The sequence below is a fragment of the Peromyscus californicus genome, unplaced genomic scaffold (genome assembly GCF_007827085.1).
Source record: "Peromyscus californicus insignis strain IS unplaced genomic scaffold, ASM782708v3 Scaffold_5__1_contigs__length_169319896, whole genome shotgun sequence".
Classification (NCBI taxonomy): domain Eukaryota; kingdom Metazoa; phylum Chordata; class Mammalia; order Rodentia; family Cricetidae; genus Peromyscus; species Peromyscus californicus.
Genome location: NW_026294573.1, coordinates 12,012,737 through 12,036,274, shown reverse-complemented (window position 1 = coordinate 12,036,274; position 23,538 = coordinate 12,012,737). Strand labels below are relative to the sequence as shown.

General features: G+C 51.5%; 1 protein-coding gene across 3 annotated transcripts in view; it reads right to left on the bottom strand.

Annotated features, from left to right (window-relative positions):
• Positions 1-273: 273 nt before the first annotated feature.
• Positions 274-23,538, bottom strand: part of Kazn (kazrin, periplakin interacting protein) — a 1,033,047-nt gene continuing 1,009,782 nt past the window's right edge. For all 3 annotated transcript variants that reach the window (XM_052715218.1, XM_052715217.1, XM_052715219.1), the window contains 7 exons: positions 16,749-16,954; positions 15,960-16,078; positions 10,366-10,597; positions 8,237-8,338; positions 7,657-7,823; positions 4,017-4,131; positions 274-2,935 (listed from right to left, as the gene is read on the bottom strand). In XM_052715218.1, the coding sequence (XP_052571178.1) occupies positions 2,771-2,935; positions 4,017-4,131; positions 7,657-7,823; positions 8,237-8,338; positions 10,366-10,597; positions 15,960-16,078; positions 16,749-16,954 (1,106 nt within the window). In that variant the 3' untranslated portion in view covers positions 274-2,770. The remainder of the gene's footprint in view (positions 2,936-4,016; positions 4,132-7,656; positions 7,824-8,236; positions 8,339-10,365; positions 10,598-15,959; positions 16,079-16,748; positions 16,955-23,538) is intronic.

Genomic DNA, 23,538 nt, shown 5'->3' with positions numbered 1-23,538 from the left:
ACAGTCTAGCCCCATCTATGATGACAAGGTCTTGGCTGGGAAGGTCCCTCTGTCTGTTGTGACCTGGGCACCTGTGTGTGATCCCTGGACCCACAGCATTGTCTGGAAACTCTGTTGACTCTCAGACCGACCTATCTGCAGTGAGCGTCTACACTCCTAACCTCTGTGAGACCCTCAGCCTTTCTAATGAGCACCCCCATCAGTTTCAGGGGCTCCTAGTCTCCCTTCTCTGAGAAGATGCTGGGACAATAAAGGAGAAAGCCAACAAGAAAAGAGGGGTGGCCTCAGGCCGAGCATTTATTGTTACAGTGTTAGAATTCCTTGGGGAAGGTGTGGGACTCTGCCATTCACGGCTCATTTGCTTTACATTTACAAACCTTTCCTGGGTCAGGGACATTGTCACCATCCACACTGGTGGCCTCTCCTAGAGTGAGACCCCAAAGTTGCCACCACCCAGGAGGCACCTTTCCCCACGGCCTGTGAAGCGGTCATTGGAGTAAGTGGTTTTCTGGGAAGGGGTATCATGGTCCCAGCAGAGCTGTCTCTCCCCCAGGCTCCTGCAGTGAACTCCAAAGTCACATCTGCCAAGACCCCACCCATCTTCATGACCTCAGTTTTTTTTTTGGGGGTGGGGGGGTGGGGGGTGGGGGGTTTCCTGATCTAAGTGCCCCATGCTGGCCAGACTTAAGAGAAATCCCTTCTCTCCACTTCTGTATTTAGCTGTCACATGACAACCTCCTGTATTGAAGAGTCAAGACAGAGAATCTGCTAGAAGTGACCACTGGGTGTGGGTGGAGACTGGCAGAGGCACCAAGGGCAGAAGCCCAGAGTCCACTGGGAAGGAGCCTTCTGATGCCGTAGGACTCCCTGCCCTTAGGAAGAGGGTGTACCTAGACCTTCCCCTCCAAGGAGCCAGCATAGCCAGTAACCCTTCCAGAGAGGTTATCGATACATTCCTGGGCCCAGAGTCTCTGTCACCCCTTAGGGACATAGTTTGAGAGTGACAGTTGATCTCAGTTAGAAGAGGGCTTCCTTCTCCTTGATGGGCTATGGGCTCAGTAGCTTCTGGATTCCAGGGGTGGGAATGCATATTACAAACACTCCGGGTGCAGGACCTGAGCAAAGCTGGGTTATATATACCCCAGAGGTTCACCCTACGCATTCTGGCATCTGATGTGTGTTCATCGGAGGCTGGCATGCAGACAGAAAGGGTCCTCCCAATCCTGAGACCTCTGGATTCGGATTGTGAGGAAGACTGCCTATGGGATCATTCACGAGAAGATGTCTTCAACACGGGGCACCAGCAGCTCTCAAGTTCATGGGCTGTTTGTGGTCCTCCTACAAGGCGACGCTCTTTATATCGCTGTAGAAGGCTTTGGTGGCTCAGAGGCTGCCCCCACTGTCAGCTTTGGGAATCTGAACCTTTCTTGGACTCCTGGTGCAAATGTCCTCAGAGAGGCTTGGTGCAGAATGACAGCTCACAACTGTGCTCCAGGCCTCCCTAGTGTCAGTAGGCAAAGTCTCTGCTCAGTCGGCTTGGGCTTGGGTGCTGCACCCAGGACTGCAGACTGTGGTGGCCCTCCCAGGCCTCGCTGGGGGCTTGGGGAAACTCTCAATATAAACATTCTGCACGCCCCCCTTGCCTACTGACGGAGCGAACTTGTCCAGTGTCTGCAAATGTTGTGGATGAAAGTTACTAGACTCGCTCCTCCCCATTCCATCCCTTCTGGTTGTTTCCTGAGAGGTTCAAAGCCTGGGACCAAGGTTAGCGCATGTTAATCCTCACAGCTTCCCTGGGAGGAACCGGAAGTATTATAGGTAAGACACCGAGGCACTGAGAGGTGGGGCTACTGGGAGGAAGCCACACAGCAAAATAGTGGCCAATCAAGAAAGGGGCTGGCTGGGAGCTCCTTCCTTGGACAACCCAGCGACCCAGAGATTTGCACCTCTGTTAAGTTATGGGTGAGCACACCTGTCTCAGGTGACATCACAACAGAGGTTTGTTGGGTTAATGACAGGCACTCTCCCATTTTTGTACCCATGCTTGGAATGGCTGGGACAGAGCTCAGTAACCCGCACCACCACACACACACACACTCTTGAAGTCACATTCATTCTGGTGACAGGATGTCCGCATCCTTTGGGGCTGCTGCTGCCAGGCCCCTCTGCCCTGAAGAGATCCCCTCTTGCTCCCAACATGTCCACCTCGTGATGTAGTGCTCTCAAAGTGGAAGGAACTCCCATGCTATTTTGCATCCTTCCAGAGCGAGTGACCAGGTCAGAGTTTACATCCTCTGCCCAGTGGGCTGAAGGATGGCATTTACCACCTGGTCACTGCCGGCTGGTTTTGCAACTGGTTCTCAATACCCTTGGCTCTGCCAAGGCTGGTTGTGGGGAGGAGAGGGTTCCTGCTCCTCCCAGCAGGGTGTTCCAGGCCTAGAGACTGACACTCCTCCTCCCTTTCTTGGAAGTTTAGTGTAAAGTGCCAGGAGTACCGGGCTAGTTCCTTGAACCACAGCACTGGGGCCACCTGCTGGGTCATGGCTGGGTGATGTGTCCTCAGGACGCCTGTCTTCAGAGATACAAGACTCCTAGGTGGGCATTCTCTGTCCTTGGTGCCCACTGGAAATGGTGGCCATCTCTGGGCATTCTGTCCTGGAACCACATCTGCCCTCAGCCCCAGGTCTCTCTGTACAGTTGCGGGTGGGCAGCACCGGGCCACTGGGCTATCCCTCCCTTTGCTCTTCCAGAGTTGAGTCACACGGCTCTCTTACACATTGGTGACCTCCAGGCTGTTGTATCCCTCCAAGCGACACTGTTCAGGCCTGCCTTGGAGGTCATCATCCGCACAGTCCTCATTCTCGAGAGAGCCATAGTCATCGTGAAAATCAGGTTCTTTGCTGCTGAAGCCCCTTCCTATCTTCCCGAGGGGCAGCTGAGGAGAGAGACACACACCAAAGGACAGAGGAGGAGAGAAATGAGAATTGGGCGGCGAAGCATCTCCGATCTAATTACTGCATGACCTTCAGCATCTCCCTGGACCTCTCTGGGCTCCTTCATTATTAGTGCCACTCCTGCTGCCCAGACACACGAAAGGGATTTGGGGAATTTCCATGAGGAATCAACGTTTGAATTTCCAGCTAGAGATTCAAGTAGTTACGAAGGGTGACTTCGGACTAACGATCCGACAGTTGCCCTGCTCCTTCCTGTTGGGAGTGGCAGATGGGACAGTACCTGTGAGTATGTATAAGCATGGGTATGAGGCAGTACTCCATGCTTAGTCCAGAAGGAATAGTCTAGCCAAGTGAAGAGGAAGACATGAGTGTGGCGACCATGATGCTGATTATCACTAGTTTTTGTTTGGTCTCTGCCCAGCTGCCCCTGTTCCCTGCTGCCCTACTGGGTGTGCCAGGGGTTCCTTGCTGGCCATGCAGTTCACCTGACCCTGTTCCCTGCTGCCCTACTGGGTGTGCCAGGGGTTCCTTGCTGGCCATGCAGTTCACCTGACCCTGTTCCCTGCTGCCCTACTGGGTGTGCCAGGGGTTCCTTGCTGGCCATGTAGTTCACCTGACCCTGTTCCCTGCTGCCCTACTGGGTGTGCCAGGGGTTCCTTGCTGGCCATGTAGTTCACCTGACCCTGTTCCCTGCTGCCCTACTGGGTGTGCCAGGGGTTCCTTGTTGGCTATGGAGTTCAGAACCTAAGTAAGAGGTTTTCAGAATCTAGGGCTCCCTGATCCCTCCAGGCAGCTAGCTGTGTGAGGTGTTCTGCACCCCTGGGGCCATTTGCTTCGGGGGGCCAGGATGAGGGGATCCCACAGTCTGTAGCCACCCTTCCATAGACTCTGCCTTCTATGGATACTCGTCACTGGGCATTGTTTTAGGCAAGGACCCGGATACGCGATGGCTCTGCTGCGTGCACCTGTGACCTGAGGCTGCTCCAAGTTCAAAGGTGACAAAGGAGCCCTAGGTACACCCAGGAGAGGATGCCTGGCTCTCAGGACAAGAAGACGACTTACCCGGCCAGATCTGGACTTGCTGTTGCTGCTGCTGTCCTCTTTCCCAGCTCTGGTGATGCTGGAGGCCCTGCCAGGGGGTGTCCCAAAGCGCTCAGACTCCCGGATGCCTGTGGAGCTGGGACATTTCACAGGTTGTAAGTTATTCAACTCGTAAGAGAGTCAGCCCACTGCCACTGTCCCCACTCCCACATTCCGACTGCTTAAGAGCACTTGCTGCTCTTTCGGAGACAGGATTGGGGTTCTGTTCCCAGCACCCACATGGTGGCTTACAGTTGTTTATAACTCCAGTTCCAGGGGATCTGATGCCCTTTTCTGGCCTTCATGGGCACCACATGTGGGCATCAGGCATGCATGTGGTGCACACACACAGGCAAAACACTGGTACTCATAAAAAAAATAATAAAATTAAAGAGCCATGGATATAGCTCAGTAACAGAGTGCTTGCTTGTCTAGAATATGCAGGGCCCTGGGTTCTACCTCCAGCACTGGTTAAAAATAAACATCCATGATCCTTTCTCATGGAGTGTGAGTGTGAGTGTGTGTGTGTGTGTGTGTGTGTGTGTGTGTGTGTGTGTGTGTGTGAGAGAGAGAGAGAGAGAGAGAGAGAGAGAGAGAGAGAGAGAGAGAGAGAGAGAGAGAGAGACTGGGGGACAAACGAAGCAGAGAAGAGACAGCACCTCGATGATGACGTATTCTGACATTACTGTGAAGGACTACTGTGTCCACCCAGCCTGGGATGCTATCCAGGTTGGAGCCCTGATACTGATCTTAATGACTAGGAATGTTTCTCCAGCTGGAATCTTCCCACTCAACCCTCTGCACCACGGGAGGACCACCCTGGGAGGAGCCGAAGGGTCACCACCACCGTCCCCCACCCTGCTTCTCCTCTCTGAAAGCTGAAAGTAGTGACAAGGAAGGAGGGCAGAGGACAGAGACCTTCCCTGTGTGGCTCGCTGCAGAACTGCCCCATTAATATCAAATCTAGGACCCTTCTCAAGCATCTCACTACGCCCTCTGGTGGAGGGCTCTCTTGACCACTGAGATGGTCTCTGAACTCCTTAGGAACTCTTGGGGTGCTGTGTCTCCTCAGCTGACTGAAGTCTGTTCCCCAGGTTCATGGAAGGGTCTCAGCAAAGCTTCCTGAATCCCAGCTTGGGGATCTTGTCTCACGAGCCAAGTGTGATAGGTGGGGCAGCATCATGGACGGAGGTGACAGCAAGCTGCAGGGTTCCAGTTGAAGGCCGCACTGCCTCTCTGTCCCTGGCCCATCAGCCCCCAAGCCCTGGAGCAAGCCCAATTCCTTCTTCTGATCCAGAGGCAGGAATCCCACAACTTTCCTGCAGCTCCCAAGGAGTTGGCAGCCCAACTAATCACGAGAAGCCACCCTCCCGTTCTCCTCCCAGACCTCCTTAGTGCTCACCCATGAACCCTAGACAGTTCAGAGACACCTGCTACCCCCCATAGTCAAGCTCTAAGTAGTCACACCAATGTCTACTGGTGCCTGGTCCAAGCTGCCCCTCCAGGGCTCCGAGTATTTTAAGCCTGTTAAAATTTGGGGTTAGGGAAAGGGAGGTGATTCTAAGAAGAAAAGCCTTCCTTCCTGACTCAAGAAGAAATAGAAAGTCTAGGGCTGCAGAGATGGCTTAGTGGTTTAAGAGTATGCATTGTCCTTCCTAAGGACCTCAGTTTGTGTCCCAGCACCCACCCTTGGGTATCAGCACTCACACGCACATATCCCTACATACACACTGCACACACACACACACACACACACACACACACACACGCACATACACGATTAAAAATAATACATCTTTAAAAAAAGAAATATAAAATCTAGATAAATCCCTAGCAAGTAGAGCTTGAATTAGTGACCACAACCCTTCCACAGAGAAAGCCTAGAAACAGATGGCTTCCCAAATGACAGACACCTGCCCTACAACCCTTCCCAAAAAACAGAAGAGGAGGGGACACCTCCCTCTTCACCCTGGTAGGCCAGGACTGCACCAACACCAATATCCAGACAGAATGATTGTCTGAGAAGCAGGATTGCATACCTGCAATTCCAGCACCTGGGGAAGTTGAGGCAGGAGGATGCATGATTCAAGGCCAGCCTGGGCTACATAGTGAGTTGAAGGACAGCTTGGGTTACATAATGAGACCCTGTCTCAAAGACACCAACAGTAACCTGCTCCCCTCAAATCCCCCCAGAACAAAACAAGCTGACTCTCCCTTGAGAAGCCCACATCCCTGCTGTTGAGTGTGTATTTTATGTATTATTTATTTATTTATTTATTTATTTTTGGTTTTTCGAGACAGGGTTTCTCTGTGTAGCTTTGCGCCTTTCCTGGATCTCGCGCTGTAGACCAGGCTGGCCTTGAACTCACAGAGATCCGCCTGCCTCTGCCTCCCGAGTGCTGGGATTAAAGGCGTGCGCCACCACCGCCTGGCGTATTATTTATTTTTACTTTATGTGTATTGGTGTTTTCCCTGCATGTCTGAGCGAGGGTGTTGGATCCCCTGGAACTTACAGACAGTTGTAAACTTCTACGTGGGTGCTGGGAATTGAACCCAGGTCCTTGAGAAGAGCAGACAGTGCTCTTAGCCACTGAGCCATCTCTCGAGCCCCCTTTGAGTGTGTCTTATTTCCTTCCAAAGTGCCTCTCATTCTCTTAACCTTCATGCTTAAAAAAAGTCTTTTAATAAATTCCAACTCTTCTTCAAAGGGGACAAACAACAAAAATCCAAAGCCCAAACCATATCAAACCTGTATAGATCAGTAAGCCTTATGAATATAAAGGCAAAAACCTCCCACCGCACCAATCAGATTGAACAACAGAAAGGACTGGATACTCTGAGCAAGTGAGACCTGTCCCAGGAACACAAGGTTGGCTCGACATATGGGCAGAAATGTAGTTCACAGTATCCATATAACACAAGACCAAGCAGGATGTTGCTGCTGGGTGGCCTTGGGAAGCAGTGGCCCTTAGAACTAGTTTGCCACCTGTGACAGGATGCTAGGATGAAATATGTCCCCAGTGGACAAGTGCTGGTCCACGCCCTAGTGTGACCCCGTGCACCACTTGTAAGGGCAGCATCCACAGAGGGGGTCTGGGCTGTCTGTATGTTCATTCTGATCCAGGGGGTCCAGGGTAGGTAGGTGGCCATGCTCTGCTCCCTTGGACCAGAAGCACGGTTTATATGTCAAATCCTGCCTCTAAACCTTTGTCTCCATGCTACACCTGGCAGAATGGCCACCTTGCTCTATGAAATCAGTGCACATTGTCCCCAGCTCAAGCCACACCTCACTCGGCCTTTCTCACTCTTTCTCACAGTTGTTCACTCTCCCTATTCCAAATGTCCCAGCGGTGCGTATTTATTAACTCGTGCATTCGGGACCCAACACTCCTCTTTCTAGTATCTGACTTTCTCAGAGCCTCACCTTCCTGACCAGCTTGGTGCAAGGACGGTGGCACTCAGCCGGGCAAGGACCAAGGCTGTGACAATAGCATTTGCTTCCTCACCCTGTGCCCTGCATCCAGTGGCTGGCATCCTCAGTCTGTGCCCCGCACCTCGCGCCTGCGCCGCCGCACCTCGCGCCTGCGCCCCCGCACCTCGCGCCTGCGCCCTACACACTCACTTGGCCGGGTGGAAGATGGTGCTCATCTCCTCTGCCAGGTGCCTTCGGAGGATGTGCTTCCCGCTGGGGATGCCTAGGGCGGTGGCCATGGCCTCGGCGTTGAAGGTGGGCTCCAGCACCAGCACAGCACCGTGGACACCGCTGTTGGTCAGGTTGTCCGCATACTCCTGAGGGCGGAAGCGTGAGGCTGGGTGGTCTTGGGGACCAACTGTGCCAAGCAGAGATATGACCCCAACCGCAAGGGTTTCACCCACGGGGGTCAACTGATTTGAGAGTGAAGGGGACCTGTTCCTCATCCTCAGAGCTGTAAACATAGGGGTCTTATGTCACTGACACTGGCTGGACCCTGGCAGGAACCATAGATGTTTATGGAAAAAGTATTGCGAAGGACTGCCCAGTGATGAGAGCACTCAACAGGGGCCCTTGTGTAGCACTGAGGACTCCTCCAGTGACAGAAAGTGTGACCTTGTCAGGCTGGGTGATGGTGCCCCCTACCTTACATCCAAGTGGACATTGATTTGCATGTCATTTGCATAGGCTGGAGAATCAGCCCCCTGCCTCCACCACCATCGCCCCTCACCTTCAGGTCGATATCGCGCACCCACTTGAGCACCCGCTGGTTGGTCCAGACCACAGGGTCTGTGTTCTGTGTTTCGCAGCGGGCTCGGCGCTCTTGGAGGACCTGGAAGATGGGGAACAGGGAGTCAGTTGAGAGGATGAGGGATACACGGAGGTCACATGTGGAAGGACATTCCATGGTATTAGTGGGGACCTCGGAGGGCAAGTGTGATGAGGGCCACCCACAGCTGCCTGAGCCACACCATCCGTGTTGTAAGAAACAGAAGGAGCTGCCTCCCAGGATGTAGGGGATCAGGTGTGTGGGCTGGATAGAGACCCACAGTCTGTCTGCTCAATGTCCCCCAGGCCTGTGGCAGCTCTGTCCCAGCGATGGGAACAGTGACGGACATTTGTGGAGGCCCTGCCTATGGCAGGGAGGTTCTTGGGGTCAGTGCATCCTGGTTTAAAATGCCATCTTTGGGGTCCTGGGGATGAATCAGCTTTCTGTTCTTTCACAAGTCCTCTAGGGGACTGACTCCCAGGCCAGAGCTCCAGAGGCATGCCCTCTGTGGTAGTTTAATAAAAACGGCCCCCTGTAGGCTCATATATTTGAATCTCTGGTTCCCATTGGTGGAAGTGTTTAGGAAGGATTAGGACTTGGGACCTTAATGGAGAAGGTGTGTCACTGAGAGTGAGCTTTGAGGTGTCAGAAGCCTGTAGCATTCCCAGCCTCTCTTTCTCTGCCTCTGCTTGTGGATCAGATGTAAGCTCTGAGCTGCTGCTCCAGCACCATGCCTGCCCACCTGCTACCATGCTTCCTGCCGTGATGGAAATGGACTCACCCTCTGAAGCTGTGAGCGAGCCCCCAATTAAATGCCTTCTTTTATAAGTTGCCTCCATCATGGTGTCTCTTCACAGCAACAGAACAGCAGCTAAGACCCCCTCTCTAGGACTTCCGGCCCAAAGTCCCCTTCACTTTCCCTATCTCAGTGAGTCCTGCTCCATGTCACTGTCAGAACACCCCATGTCTACCCTCTTCGTCACACTGGGGCTCCTAGAGGCCAAGGCCTGGTCCCCATCTTCTCCTTCTGCCCAGCCATGCTGTGGGTGACAGGACCACAAGGCTAATGGCCTTCTCTGTGTTCCTCTCTCAACACCGAGCTACTTATGCTCTGACATGGCTCTAGATAAAGTCAACCACAAGGACCCAACCCTGAGGACCAGCCTCTCAGCGACCTTCCCCAGGGGACTTGTAAGGGACTGAGGCTGGGGCCCTGTGCTCTCTGGCTTAGCAGAGTTCAGAATCAAGGGGCATCAGAACTGCCACAACAGTCAGGGCTCTGGTCCCATCCCCCATCCCAAGCCCACTGGCACTCATTCTGTTCTCCTGTTGCTGCAGAGCTGGACTCTGGGCCTTGGTCACCATGGTTCTCTCTGCTGTATTGTCTTCCTTAATCAGTTGCTGATTTTTTAATCTTTGTTTAATTCCATAACCTCAGACTCTCCTGATCCCCAAGAAGGTGTTTCTCAGAGCTTTCGGAGAGCCCTGAGTGTCCTCCTCAGGGTTGTCACCATGGACTTCAGTGGTTCTCCCTGAGGAGCAATGGATTCTGAGGTTGAGGGTTCCCTCGGTCCCCTGAACTGATCATAGGCTCTTGTCTACTCAAGTAAGGAGTTGCTAGAAGGGGGAGAGAGGAAGAGATGTTGGATGAAGGGATGGGTGAATGGATGGATGAAGGGATGGGTGAATGGATGGATGAATAGATGTGTATATGGGTGGATGGATGGATGGGGGTTAGTGGGATGGAAAGTGGATAGGTGGATAGATGGGGAGTAGATTGACTGTGGGTTAAGTATATGGGTGGGTGGGTGGGTGAAGGGTTGGATGGATGGACAGTGGGTAGGTGGATAGATGGGGGTGTAGATGGGCAATGGGTGGGCAGGTGGATGGAGGGATGGATGGGTAAACAGATGGGTGGATGTGTGAATGGGTGGATAGATGAGTGAATGATTGGGTGGGTAGATTGATGGATGACTAAGTGAATGGATGGATGGATCAGTGAGTGGACGGGTGAATGGTTGGACAGAAATTGGATGTGGAGATGGGTTGTGGGAGAGTCCTGCCCCCGCCCCACCCCTTATAATCCTCACCTCCCTGCTGAAGTTCACTTGGTACAGCAGCTCGATCCCCAGCAAGATGCTGACTTGGTGGAACTTCTTGGAGACATTCAGGTGCTTCTCTAGGTCCCGCTTCATCAGGGAGTTCAGCATCCTCCCATCGACCAGGTGGTTCTGGAAGGCCTGGGAATACTGGGACAGGCCGATGTCGTTCAGCCAAGCCTTGGCCACCCAGTGATGGTCCAGGTCGGCAGCTTTGGACAGACTGAGGAGACATAGCCAGAGAGAAGTGGGGGTGGGGAAAGTGTCAGAGGCAGGGGCAGGTGGAAATGATGTCAGAGATGGGGAGAGGAGACAAAAGACAGGACAGGGAGTAGACAGGAAGCCAGAGACCAGGGGGAAAGGGACAGAGTAGAGAGAGAGAGGAAAGAAAAGAATGGAGTGATCAGAGACGTGGAGAGAGAGACTAAGACAGAGAAAGAGATTCAGACACACACAGAAAGAGCGACTAAGACAGACAGAGACAGACAGACAGACAGACAGACAGACACACACACACACACACACACACACACACACACACACACACACACTCAGGCAGAGGTGGGTAGGGAGGGAGAGAGCAAGGCAGAGAGACAGACAGAACTAAAGAGCGGCAGAGGTTCACAGGAACAAAATGAATACCCCTGGACCACATTCAGACTCACACTGAAAGGGGCAGTGTCAGGAGAAGGGTTGCCTACAGAAAGTGTCCCTCTGGGGGACCCATCCTTGCTTTGACCCACTCTCTTTCCCTAGGGATCTGCAGGACTCCTCAAAGTCCCAGGATGACCATCCCCCTCCTTGTCCACCTGTCTGTTATCCTCTAGTGCCCTTTCCTGTTTGGAGGAGGATGAGAAGTCTTCATGGGTCCACACATAGTGTTCCAGGTCTTCTGTCCCAAGACAGGGCTGTGGCTCAGCCCTTCCCCCATTGGCTCATCTCTGAGTCAGAGAAACCCAGATCACCCTATCCCCAGGATGCTGTCGCTACCTTGCTGCCACACCTCAGACTTGCGCAGGACAGAACCTCAGAAGCATGCACATTGTAGGTATGCAAAAAAAAAAAAAAAAAAAAGCTTTAAAAGCTTTATTCACTATTTTAGGTGTATGTGTGGGTGTGCCTGTGTAAGTTCATGCACACCATGTATGTGCAGGTGTCCTTGGAGGCCAGAAGGTGTCTACTTGTCTGGAATTGGAGGTACTGGTTGTGAGCCGCCTGGTGTGCATTCTGCAAAAAGGCTTTGCTGAAGGATGGGGATACACCTGGCTAAGGCGGTCTCTAGATGTCATTCCTCTGACTACCACACGGTGGCAGCCTCACAGAAGGAATGAGGTCCTCGCAACATACCTGCGGAGGGACTTGAAAAATGACCTAGTGCTGGCTGGTGGGAGCCCAACGTTGTCTAGGTGGGAGCCAGGAGCAAACACGAGGGGAACACTCGGTGGAAGGGAACACAATTGGCTTTCAAAGGGATGCTGCCCTTCTCTGGGGCAGCTGGAGAAAGCTGTTCCTGTTTCAGATGCTTTCCTGACCTTCTTTTACCCCAACACCTGCTGAGCATCTTCTGAACCTGCACTCGAGGTGCTGACAGGGCTTTCTCCTCCGTCCGTCCCCCAGGGGCTGTCTGCCATCTAAGATTGTCCCCTCCTTCAATCCTGCCGCTCTGGTTACTGCCCTCAAAGCACTCAATGCCTGGTGCATTTAAGTACAAAGGGATTTATCCACTGGTTTATTGTCCTCGTCGCTAACTTAGGGTACAGGAGTGGTGGTCAGGAGCAGGGCCGTGTTCTCTGACACAGTGGGTGTGGGGCTGATTGGCAGACACTCACTAACTACTTGTTGGCAGAATGTCTGCATGGGTCCTGGCTCCCTCTCCCTCCCTTTGCCGAATCTCCTGGAACTGCTTCGCTGTTTCCCCAAGCAGAACCTTGTCCTCTGTCTCCAGGCCTGTTGCCCACCATTCCCTCTTTATCATCTCCTACAGGCTCCACTGGGCTGTCTAGTCTCCCAGACACCTTTCAGGAACTCCCCCCAGGACCAGGATCCTTTCTCTTGCCAAAGGTCCCAGATCCCCGTGTGTGTACCTGGCATGTTGGGGTTAACTACAGCTTGTAGGTCAACTCCCTCACTAGACTGTCCTGGCAAGGCCCGGGCCAGCTCACTCAGCCCATCCTGCAGAGTGAATGCTGCCTGGCATGTCTCAAAACTAACTGCTCAAGGCCAGGGGTGGGACTGGGCTCCACTCTGCCCTGATGTGGCCCCTACACCAGAACATTCCAGCCCAAGATAATCTTCCTTCTGGGATGATGGTTCCAGTCCAGAGCTCTTTCAGCCTCCAGGGCTGGCCTACTTTGCCACAGAGGGCCCTTGTCTAGCCCCAGCCCTCATGCCCATCATGGCTCTGAATTGGAGGCTCCTGGCAGGGTTGGCACTGATGGGAATAAGGGAAGCGTGCCCTGCCACCCATCCTTCTGAAGTCAATGGTGCCACAATGTTGGGGTTGGTGGCCAGGAGGCACACGTGGCCTGACCTCCTCAGCCGTGGCTCACTTGTAACCAGTAGTGTCCCTCTACAAGCTCCCAAAGAATGTGCATCTGACCTTCAAAACACCTCTGCACTGAAGCTCAGTCACGCTTGCCCAGCTGCTACTCAGAGCTGACATAGGAACTCAAGTCTGGCTTCCAAAGGAATCCAGTTGCTGTTTCATTAACAGTTGTCCATACCTCTTCCTCAGGTGGAGCCAGGTCAGACCCTGTGGTCTGATGACAGGCATGTCATGGAGAGACCATCTGGTTATATTGGGAGACTATTCTGAGTTTGGGAGCATGCAACCCCAGGACTCAGTTTCCTCTGTAAAAATAGAGATAGCCACACTTGCCGCATGGAGTGGTGGGGACTGAAGGGGTTGGAGAACAAGAATCCCTAAGCCCAGCTCCACAGCTAACAGTAGGAGGTGACAGTGTTTCTACCAATGTCCTTAGAGCCAGCTCTGAGGGGGTGCGACTTTTTCATGCTGTCTGTCTGCACTTGATTCTTTGTCTCTAAGATGGGGGTAATTATGTCTGAGGCATGGATGGAATGGGTGAATGGAATTGTATTTGTAAAGAGCCAGGTGACGGTTTGCAAAGGGGGGTGTTGGGCCCGGAGTGGCCACGTCCATTATCACAGTTGACAGAGTTTGAGACAACCCACCTTGGGACTCTGACCCCAGAGTCCACGAGCTTTTAAAAGTTCCATGGCTGAGTCAGAGGGTTCAAAATGCAAAGATGTAGCCTTGTACAGTTCATCTGAGGAGGGCATCAACCTGTACTGGATTCCTAAAAGGGTCCAATCCTTAACTTCTGGTTAAATCTTCCCTCTTTACTTCACAGGTAAGGAAACTGAATCTCAGAGAAGGCAGAGCAACCTGGCATAGGAATCTCACAGTAAGGGCTCTCTTCACAGGACCTGCGCTGTCTAATGTGGGGACCCCGTGTTCCTTGGGATTATCCTGCTCTAACTCTCTCCTGCACACATGGTTGTGCTTTTTGAACCACACCTTCTGAGCTCCTGGTGGATTTCAGGCTCAGCTCCTGTAATGGACCAGTGTTTGACCCCTACATCCACATGTCTCTGTGATGGCATCTGAAGTGGGGCCATGGGCGGCGTTAGGGTTACCTGGCGTCACTAGCGGTAAATGATACCGCCGCCCCGTGTGAGGACCCTGTAAGAAGGCTGCCATATATAACCAGGGGGTACCCCCATTGGAACCTGGACCCCCTGGACCTTGCTCCCCTAGACTTGTAGCTTTCAGGAGAAATAGATGTCTGTTGTTTATGCCACCCAGTTGGTAGCATTTTGCTATGGCAACCCAAGCTGATGGGAAGAGCCATGCTTTGGGGACAGTGGTGGACACTTAGGCAGTGGCGGGGACTCCCTGAACTTCTGAGAGCTGAAGCCAGCAGCCGCACATGCTTGAGGAACGTAGGCAGTGTGGAGGAAACCTCTAGTATGTGGGGCATGATGTGAGCAGGAGGGGGTTTTTAGCTCCAGTGGCAGGATGGATGATGTGCGGGGACTTTGGGGTCTAGAGAAAGCAAATGGTCAGGAGGTGGCTGGGAAGGTGCTTCTGGAGCCGGAGTTCTTGGGAGAGAGGACCCAGCAGGGTTGAAGTGCCTCCCGGCACCACCCCGTCAGCCCTTCCCTCCTAGCCTGGCACCTCCGCTGCCGGCTCCAAGCTGCCAGCTTTCTGACCCCTTCTCAGTAATCCTCGGCACCTTGGCATGGCACCAGGGCCCCTCTCCTGCCACACAGGGTTGTGTGCACTCCTCAGCCCCTCCTCTCTCTCTGTATCTCTCTCTCTCTCTGTCTCTCTGTCTGTCTCTGTCTCTGTCTCTCTGTCTCTGTCTCTCTCTCTCTCTGTCCCTCTCTCTCTGTCTCTCTTCTCTCTCTGTCTCTGTCTCTCTCTGTCTCTATCTCTCTGTCTCTGTCTGTCTGTCTCTCTCTCTCTGTGTCTCTGTCTCTATCTCTCTGTCTCTGTCTGTCTGTCTCTCTCTCTCTGTGTCTCTGTCTCTGTCTCTCTGTCTCTGTCTGTCTGTCTCTCTCTCTCTGTGTCTCTGTCTCTGTCTCTCTGTCTCTGTCTGTCTGTCTGTCTCTCTCTGTGTCTCTGTCTCTGTCTCTCTGTCTCTGTCTGTCTGTCTCTCTCTGTGTCTCTGTCTCTGTCTGTCTCTCTCTCTGTGTGTCTCTGTCTCTGTCTCTCTGTCTCTGTCTGTCTCTCTGTCTCTGTCTCTGTCTCTCTCTCTCGCTGTTAATCCACAAAGCATCTTCTGCAGTTAGTAGCACACACCATCGGGTCTGATTAATTAACTGTACAGAAACGAAGGGAAACCAGCGAAGGAGATAATTATGCAATACAGACCGCGTCAGGTTTACAAAACCGGCCCCTCCCCACTCTGAGCACCAAGGGCCGGGGGTTGGGGGAGGGAGGCTTCCCTTTGCATGAGAGTTGTTCAAAAAGTGGAACCCCAGGAAGTCAAGAGAGAAGTAGGGAAGGATGGGGCTGGGTAGGGGTGGTATGGGGGTGGGGGTGGTATGGGTGGGGGTGCTCCAGCAAGGACAGCCTGGAGGGAAGGGCTACCAGCCACCATCAGGTACATCTGCTAAGGGAGGCCTGGACCAGTTGTCTCTGCTCCTCTGTAGGAGACTTCCATGAGGCTATCCAGCCCCTTTGTCTCCTCTTTCTACCTCTGTGTCTACCTCTGTCTTCCCTCCTGCTTCATTCCTTCACTCTGGGATGGATAGACCTGAGCTTTGTGTAGGTAAGGCAGACCTGTTGGCTGTGTGTGGCCTGGTCCCCACCAGCTGGGCAGGCAGAAGAGTGCTGGGAGGCAGTCACTCTCCTGACTCCTGCCCTGGGGTGGAGTTTTGTCACCAATGTTCTGGGCATGCGTGCCCCCTCCCGTGTGTCCATTTCTCTTTGGTGGCAGGGCACCATCTTTGCTACACCCAACATCCTGAAATGTGGTGCGACCCAGTGCCCTGCTTGCCTGGGTGACAGGGAGGCTCGGGTTAGGAAGCCCTTGTCTTCCCAGGTCTCAGAGGCTCACCTGCGGCCAGCTTCGGCGTCGCGGTAGTCCTCGATCGCCAAGCGGAGCTTACGCCTGTGCAAGGAGCTGCACACACCCAGGCCCAACTCCAGGTCCTCATCGCTCAGGCTGAGAAGCACCTGCTTTCAAGAGCTAGACTTAGTGCCCGAAGGTAAGAGGTGGGGCAAGGAGTAAGGAGAGCCTGGCTGTGGCACCTGGAACCCCAGGTGGGGAGGCAGAAGCAAGTGGATCTCTAAGTTTGAGGCCAGCCTGGTCTACAGAGTGAGTTCCAAGACAGCCAGGGCTACACAGAGAAACTGTATCTCAAAAAACCAAAAATAAACAAATAAATAGCCTGTTTCTAGGAGCTGTGGGATGTCTAATGTGGGGCTCCAAGTCCCTTGGGACCATCTTGCTTCACCTCGCTCCTGATGCCTGGCTGTGCCTTTCTGTCACCCTTTGCTGGGCTCCTGGAGGTCCTGGGCTCAGCTACTGTTATGGACCACTGGGTGGGATACTGTTTGGACCAAGATGTGTGGGACCACCACCTAGGCTAAAGAGCCCCCCAGTCCAGCCCTGTCCCTCTTCTGCCAGCTAAGGAGAGGTTGGTCCCATTTTAAGGACAAGGTGGCTTGATTACAAAGGGCTGTGTTCCTTGCTAGGAAGACTGGTTTACTGGTGACCTGGGCCTGCAATAAGTTGGCCAATCTCCTCTTGTCCCCAAGATAGAATGGAGACAGTCAATTCCTGGGAGGGGATAGCACTCATGGGAAGGTCCAGGGGCATCCCCCAGGGGCCCGGGCTGCCTACCTTCCCGCTCTTGACATTCTCTGCACAGGCCTTGACGTACATGGGCATGGCCATCACCACCTCCAGCCAGGCCTGCACTGTGCCAGCCTTCCAGTGGGACATAGGCGTGGTCCTCACGAGCTCCACATGCTGTAGACGGTCCATCTGCTCCTCTCCCTCAGACAAGCTGAGGCTGTGCCGTGTGGGGCTGCACTGGCTGTCGGAGTCTGCAACACATGAGTACACAGAGCCTTGCTGTAGGGAGGAGCCAAATTCTTGGTGGGGGTGGGGGGACTCCAAGGCACAAAACCAAAGGGGCTGTCCTGGTGGTTTGCCCATGCTCCTATTGGATGGCCTCACATCCATGCATACACAAGAAACACTGATAGGTCTCAGAGGTCATTAAAGAAGAAGAAGGTATGTATAGTGTGTGTGGGGACCCAGGGAGAGTTGAACGAGGGAGGGGTGGGTAAATATGATCAGTAGATGTATGAAATTGTGAAATAAATCAATCAAAGTGGCTCTGGTTGGCCACCCAACCCCCATTACAAAGTCCTCTCTGCTCCCCGCAAAGAGGAAGAAACATGATATTCCAGAAAGAAATAAACCTAACGCAAAAATGTTAATCTCCCAATGCCGCCCCTAGACAGCAGCTGTTAGTATTTAGTTAAATAGTCTCCAGGAGACACAAACGCCCCCGCTCGCAGACCCACACACAACCACGGCTCTGTTCTGCTACAGGCTTTTGGTCAGACACTGTGCGGGACATTGTTCCTTCTCAGTAGAGAATTTCAGTGCCATCTTTTGAACAGGGTCAGAAAGACGTTCACGGCTTATTTTACTCTGCATAGGCGTGGGGGTTGAGGGGTGGAGTGGGGGGTTGTTTCCAGTTTGACGCCATTATAGATACAGAGTAGCAGCGAGCACTTAGGGTAACCAGGTGATTTGTTTTCTTGGGATAGATGGGACGCGGCTCCATCCATTAACCCATGGAAGCCCGTTCCTGGAGTAGCCTCATGCACAGAAGGAAAGTAACCCCAAACAGGCTGGTACAGCGCTTCTGTTGCAAATGTGAAGACTTGAGTTTGATTCCCTGAAGCCACGTAAACAGGAAAAATGGATGGGGCCGGCCAGAGGGCTCAGTGGGCGAAGGCGCTTGCTGTAAATGCATGACGACCTGAGTTTAACCCATGTAAAAGTGGAAGGAGACAGCTGCTCCGGTTATCCTCGGCCTCAGTCTCTTCAGGGACACTGTAGATATGCATCTCCCCACACATACACACACTAATTATGATTACATATAAAGATGGGGTGGCGAGCCATTCTTGTAACCCCAGGGCTGTGGACAGTGGTGACAGGTGGATCCCAGGACATTCTGACCAAATAGCCCGGCTCCTAGGAGAGCATAGTCCAGCAAGAGATGCTCTCTCAAAAACACAGGTGGATGGCACCTGAGGCAGGAAAGCTGAAGTTGTTCTCTGGTCTCATACACTTGTATGCACACACAGGAACACACACCTGCACCCATACATACATACACATGCACAAATATGTGTGTGTGCACCTGAATGTGAATGTGTACCTGCATACACATATATGAACATTTATGAATACACACACACACAAAATATATGAGATGTATAATTTTAAGCTGCACATGGTGGTGCATGCCTGTAAGCCCAGTGCAGGAAGATCAGGAGTTCAAGATACATACATAGATGTGTGTGTGTGTGTGTGTGTGTGTGTGTGTGTGTGTGTGTGTACACAGTACAACATGGGTAAAAGTTGAAAGTCTATCCATGGAAGATCAATGACATTGTTGATAACTGCATGAGTGTGTGTGTGTGTGTGTGTGTGTGTGTGTGTGTGTGTACTATTCAGACTTTCTGCACTGACTGTCTAGGATGAGAATCTCTTATCCAAAATGCCTGGAACTGGAAGTGTTTTAGATTCTGGATTTTATTATTTTCTCTAATTCTGGTATATGCATATGTGTAAAGACATGTCTTGGGGGAGAATCCCGGTCTAAACACGAAGTTCATTCATGGTTCCTGTGCATCTTATGATGATAACTTCACACAATATTGTACATAAAACACACTTTTGTTTCGCAAAATTTTTGTTTTTAAAGACTTATTTTTATCATTTTAAAATTATGTCTGTGTGGGTATGTGCATGTGAGTGCCGTGCCTGGGGAGGCCAGAAGAGGTGTCATACCCCCTGGGGCTGGAGCTACAGGCAGTTGTGAGCCACCTGATGTGAGTGCTGGGAACAAAGCCAAACCCTCTGTAAGAGCATCCAGTGTTCTAAAACGATGAGCAATCTCTTCAGCCCCATGTCATAGGATTTTCTCAAGGGTGTCATGTTAGTGCTCAAAAAGTTTTATATTTTAGAGCATTTCATGTTCTGGTGTGGTGGTATTGTGTTCCCCAAAATATTGTGTACCCTAATAAACTTATCTGGGGTCAGAGAACAGGACAGCCACTAAATATAGAGGCTAGAAAATGGTGACGCACACGCCTTTAATCCTATCACTTGGAAGGCAGAGATCCATCCGGATCTCTGTGAGTTTAAAGCCACACTGGAAACAGCCAGGCACGGTGACTCATGCCTTTAATCCCAAGAAGTGAGCCTTTAATCCCAGGAAGTGAGGGCAGAAAGCAGAAAGGTATGTAAGGCGTGAAAACCAGGAACTAGGCTGGTTAAGCTTTTAGGCTTTTGAGCAGCAGTTCTGCTGAGATTCATTTGGATGAGGACTCAGAAGCTTCCAGTCTGAGGAAACAGGTGAGGAATTGGTGAGGTGAGGAAGCTGTGGCTTGTTCTGTTTCTCTGATCATTCAGCGTTCACCCCAATACCTGGCTCTGGGTTTGTTTTTATTAATAAGACCTTTTAAGATTCATGTCACATTCTGGATTTTTGAGTACAGTGATCCACTGGAGGCATTTGCACAGGGCAGGGCCTGTTACCGACTTTGGAGGAAAATAAGAGGTAATGTGCGGTCTTAGTATTCAATCAAAATTCCAGGCCCTTGCTGTCCTCGGCCACCAGGCCTTGGTGTTGTGCAGACTCTGGTTTTGGGCAAACTTCCTGGAGCCTCAGTTCCTCTCTCTATTAAATGAGTGTGACAGTGCTATCCTAGGTGGGCAGGCATCTTCCACCTCTGACTGTGATGACACCCTAGGCCCTCCCTCGGGGACAGCTGACACTGGTAGCTAGGGCCTCTCCCTGGGACTTGGGCACATTTGGGACACACTTAGAATTCAGCAGGTGCCCTGGTCTCATACATTGCTTAGATAAGATGCATTTTTGTTGTTGTGATTCAACCCAGGTGCCAAGGAAGGGATTCTAGTGAGCTGGGTTAGATCCTGGTTTGGGGCAGAGGTGTTGGGAGGTGAGGGGTGGAGCTGAGGTTTTGTGCCTGGTGAAGGGGTCTGGGATTGGGGTGGTGGGGTGAGAAAAGAGAAGGTGAGAAGCAGGTAAGGGGGGGCTGAGCACAATAATACCAGCCCTCTAGAAAGACATAGCAAACCTCAAAAGGTGAACAGGAGGAAGAGAGAGGGAGGCAGAGTGAGAGGCGGGGAGGAATGACTGACTGTGAACACAGATGAGAAATATCCTGTGTGTGCCTTTGTGTGTGCTCATGTGTGTGCATGATCGTGTGTGCACTCCTCTGTGTTTGTGTGCAGATCCTCTGCAGACATCAGGTGTGGGGGGGGGGCGTGTAGGTGTGTGCACGTGGGAGCATGCATATGCACGCACTCTTGCGAGTGTGTGGGAGTTGATCTTCCTCACACCTCCAGCTGCATATGGAGCACAGGGTAGGGAGCACAAGCGTCCATACAAGCACCCACAGTCAACTCACACACTCCGGTTTAGGTACAGTTAGCTCCCAACCCCCACCTCCTGCCTTCTGCCCCAAGTCTGAACTGTAAAGTGAAGGATGTGGCAGGAGAGGTGTCTTTAGGGTCATAAAGCCTCAACTAAACTGTCGTTCCCCAAATGCTGGCCTGATGTATCAGTTTCCACACCTGCACATCCATCAATTCTGGGTTTATTTCCACTCCTTCTCAGCCCTGAGAGTAGAAATGGGTCACATTTACAGCCAAAGGGCTGGAGCCAGAGGATTGGGGATTTGCTGTCACTACCAATATGCTTGCACACGCTCATGAAACACACACACACACACACTCACACACTCTCTCTCTCACTCTCTCTCTCTCTCTCTCTCTCTCTCTCTCTCTCTCTCTCTCTCTCACACACACACACACACACACACACACACACACACACACGCACATGCACACTCACAGACCTCACAAGATACTAAGAATACTGGCAATGCTGGTCCCAGCCTTGCTGCAGAGACCTCCCAGGAGGCCACAGTCCCTATGGAAGCTACTGTAGGTACCAAACACAGTGATGGGCACAGCGTTGCATCCAACCCCTTGCACGAGTTTCTAAAAAGCATGTGCCTGGCTCACCAGTAGTCCTTTTGTTTTGAAAGCTTGAGGCCCTTCGTCCCATCCCCAGCCTGGGGGAGTGGGGGAGAAAAAGTCCTGGTCTAATATTCCTTTTGTGGGACCATAGCCATGCCCTTCGGTTCTGATTTTGCTCACGTTGAGGACCTGGGTATCTGTGGCAGAGATCATCTGGCCCACAAAGCCCCAAATAATCGTGTCTGGTTCACTGCACAAAGCCCTTGGGAGAATGGCCTGCCTGCCCTGGAGGTTGAAGGTCAACACTGGGACTCTGTTCTCTATTGTCTCATTCAGCTCTTCCCTCCCTGGTGGGTTGGAAACTTCACTCTCTGAGTCTCTGGTTTTCATGTAATTGTCCTCAGAATGTGGTCCCTGAGACATCAACATCAACATCACCCCATTAACAGGGTAGAGATAAAAAGTTTTAGGACCTCATGTCTCCTGAAGCAGCGACTCTAGGGGTAGCCCAGCTTCCACAGATGTCCCGGTCCTTTGGAGGCGCACTCCAGTGGCACATCCATTGCTTTAGTGGCCCCTCTCACACTTGGTCAGCAGAGTCAGCTGACCAAGATGTACAACTCATCCATCGTTGTTTTAATGTCTCATCTCAGATAGTCAGAATGGACATCAAGGATTCCCAACACCCCTTGCTTCTATAGTGCTATAAGCAACTTTTAATCCTGAAGACCTCAGTCATGGGACACTGTGATCATGATTACTTTACACTGATATATGTTTGCTTGAGATAATTCACTTATAGCTTATCAGGTTTCTGTTTATCACTGCTTATTGTCTGGGATTCTATCTTCTAACTACCCCAAGAAGGTGGTGGTGGCACACGCCTGTAATCCCAGCACTCAGAAGGCAGAGACAGGTGGATCTTTGTGAGTTCGAGGCCAGCCTGGTCTAAAAGTGAGTTCCAGGACAGCCAGGGCTACACAGTGAGACCCTGTCTCAGAAAAAAAAAGAGTAAGGAAGAAGAAGAAGAAGGAGGAGGAGGAAGAGGAGGAGGAGGAGGAGGAGGAGAAGAAGAAGAAGAAGAAGAAGAAGAAAAAGAAGAAGAAGAAGAAGAAGAAGAAGAAGAAGAAGAAGAAGAAGAAGAAGAAGAAGAAGAAGAAGAAAAGGAGAAGAAGAAATCTCCCTTGATTCCAAGTATTTGGGAAAAGAGTGGGAAGCTCTCAAAACTTGTTTAATCTGAAGAAAGCTTGTATCTAACTCCCAGGAGTGCACAGTGAGGGGTTTCCCACACTTTTTGCTGCACGTTGGATCCATGGCTCCTTTAATCTCCCATGCTCCTGTTGGGTAGAAGTCAGGGCAGTCTTGATGTTGGTTTCTGCTGACTGCTTTGAAGGTTTCTCGTGGTCTTCTGTGTATCTCATTACAATGAGGCTAGATGTGAGTTTCTATCTATCTATCTATCTATCTATCTATCTATCTATCTATCTATCTATCTATCTGTATCTATAATCTATCTATCAATGATCTTATCTATCCTATCTACCTATCTTAATTATCTTATCTATCTATACTTACCTAATTATCTTATTTGTCTATCTATCTCTATCATCTCATCTATCAATCAGTTATCCTATCTATCTATCTATCTATCTATCTATCTATCTATCTATCTATCTATCTATCTATTATCCTGTCTGTCTATCACCTCTCTCTTTGTGTCTGGGAGGGAGGCACACACGTCCCATGATGCACATGTGGAGGTCAGAGAACAACCTTGGGTGTCAGTCTTTGCCTTCCACCTCACTAGAGACACCACCTTTTCTGGTTCAGCACTGTGCAGTACAGGCTGGCCTGGGAGCTTCTGGGAATCTCCTGTCTCTGCCTCCTGTCTCACTTTAGGAGTGCTGGGATTACAGATTCATGCTATCCTGTCCACTTTATGTGGGTTCTGGAACTCTGAGCACCTTTGCTCACGCTTGACATGAGTTTCACTCACTGAGCTGACTCCTCAACCCCACTTTCTTTAATTTCTTAATCAATTCTGAGTCATATAGATTCTGCTTTCTGGGTCAATGGGCTCCATTTGGGCATAGTCTCAAGACTCATTTCTTCATGTTACCTCTGCTCCATTCTCATGGTTCCCTCCTTCTGGATTTCAGTGAGACATAACTTGGGCCTTTAAATTCTCTTTCCCACTTTTTTGCTTAGCATGGTCAGCAGAACCCATCTGTGTAAGGGTGGAAATGGGATGGGGTTGGCAGTACCCAACAAGCTGAGGAAGTGAGTTTTAATTCTATTTAATTTTAATTAACTAATTAATTCAAATGCAAATTTAGACAGTAGTGTGCAGCTAGTGGCTGTTGTATTAGACCAG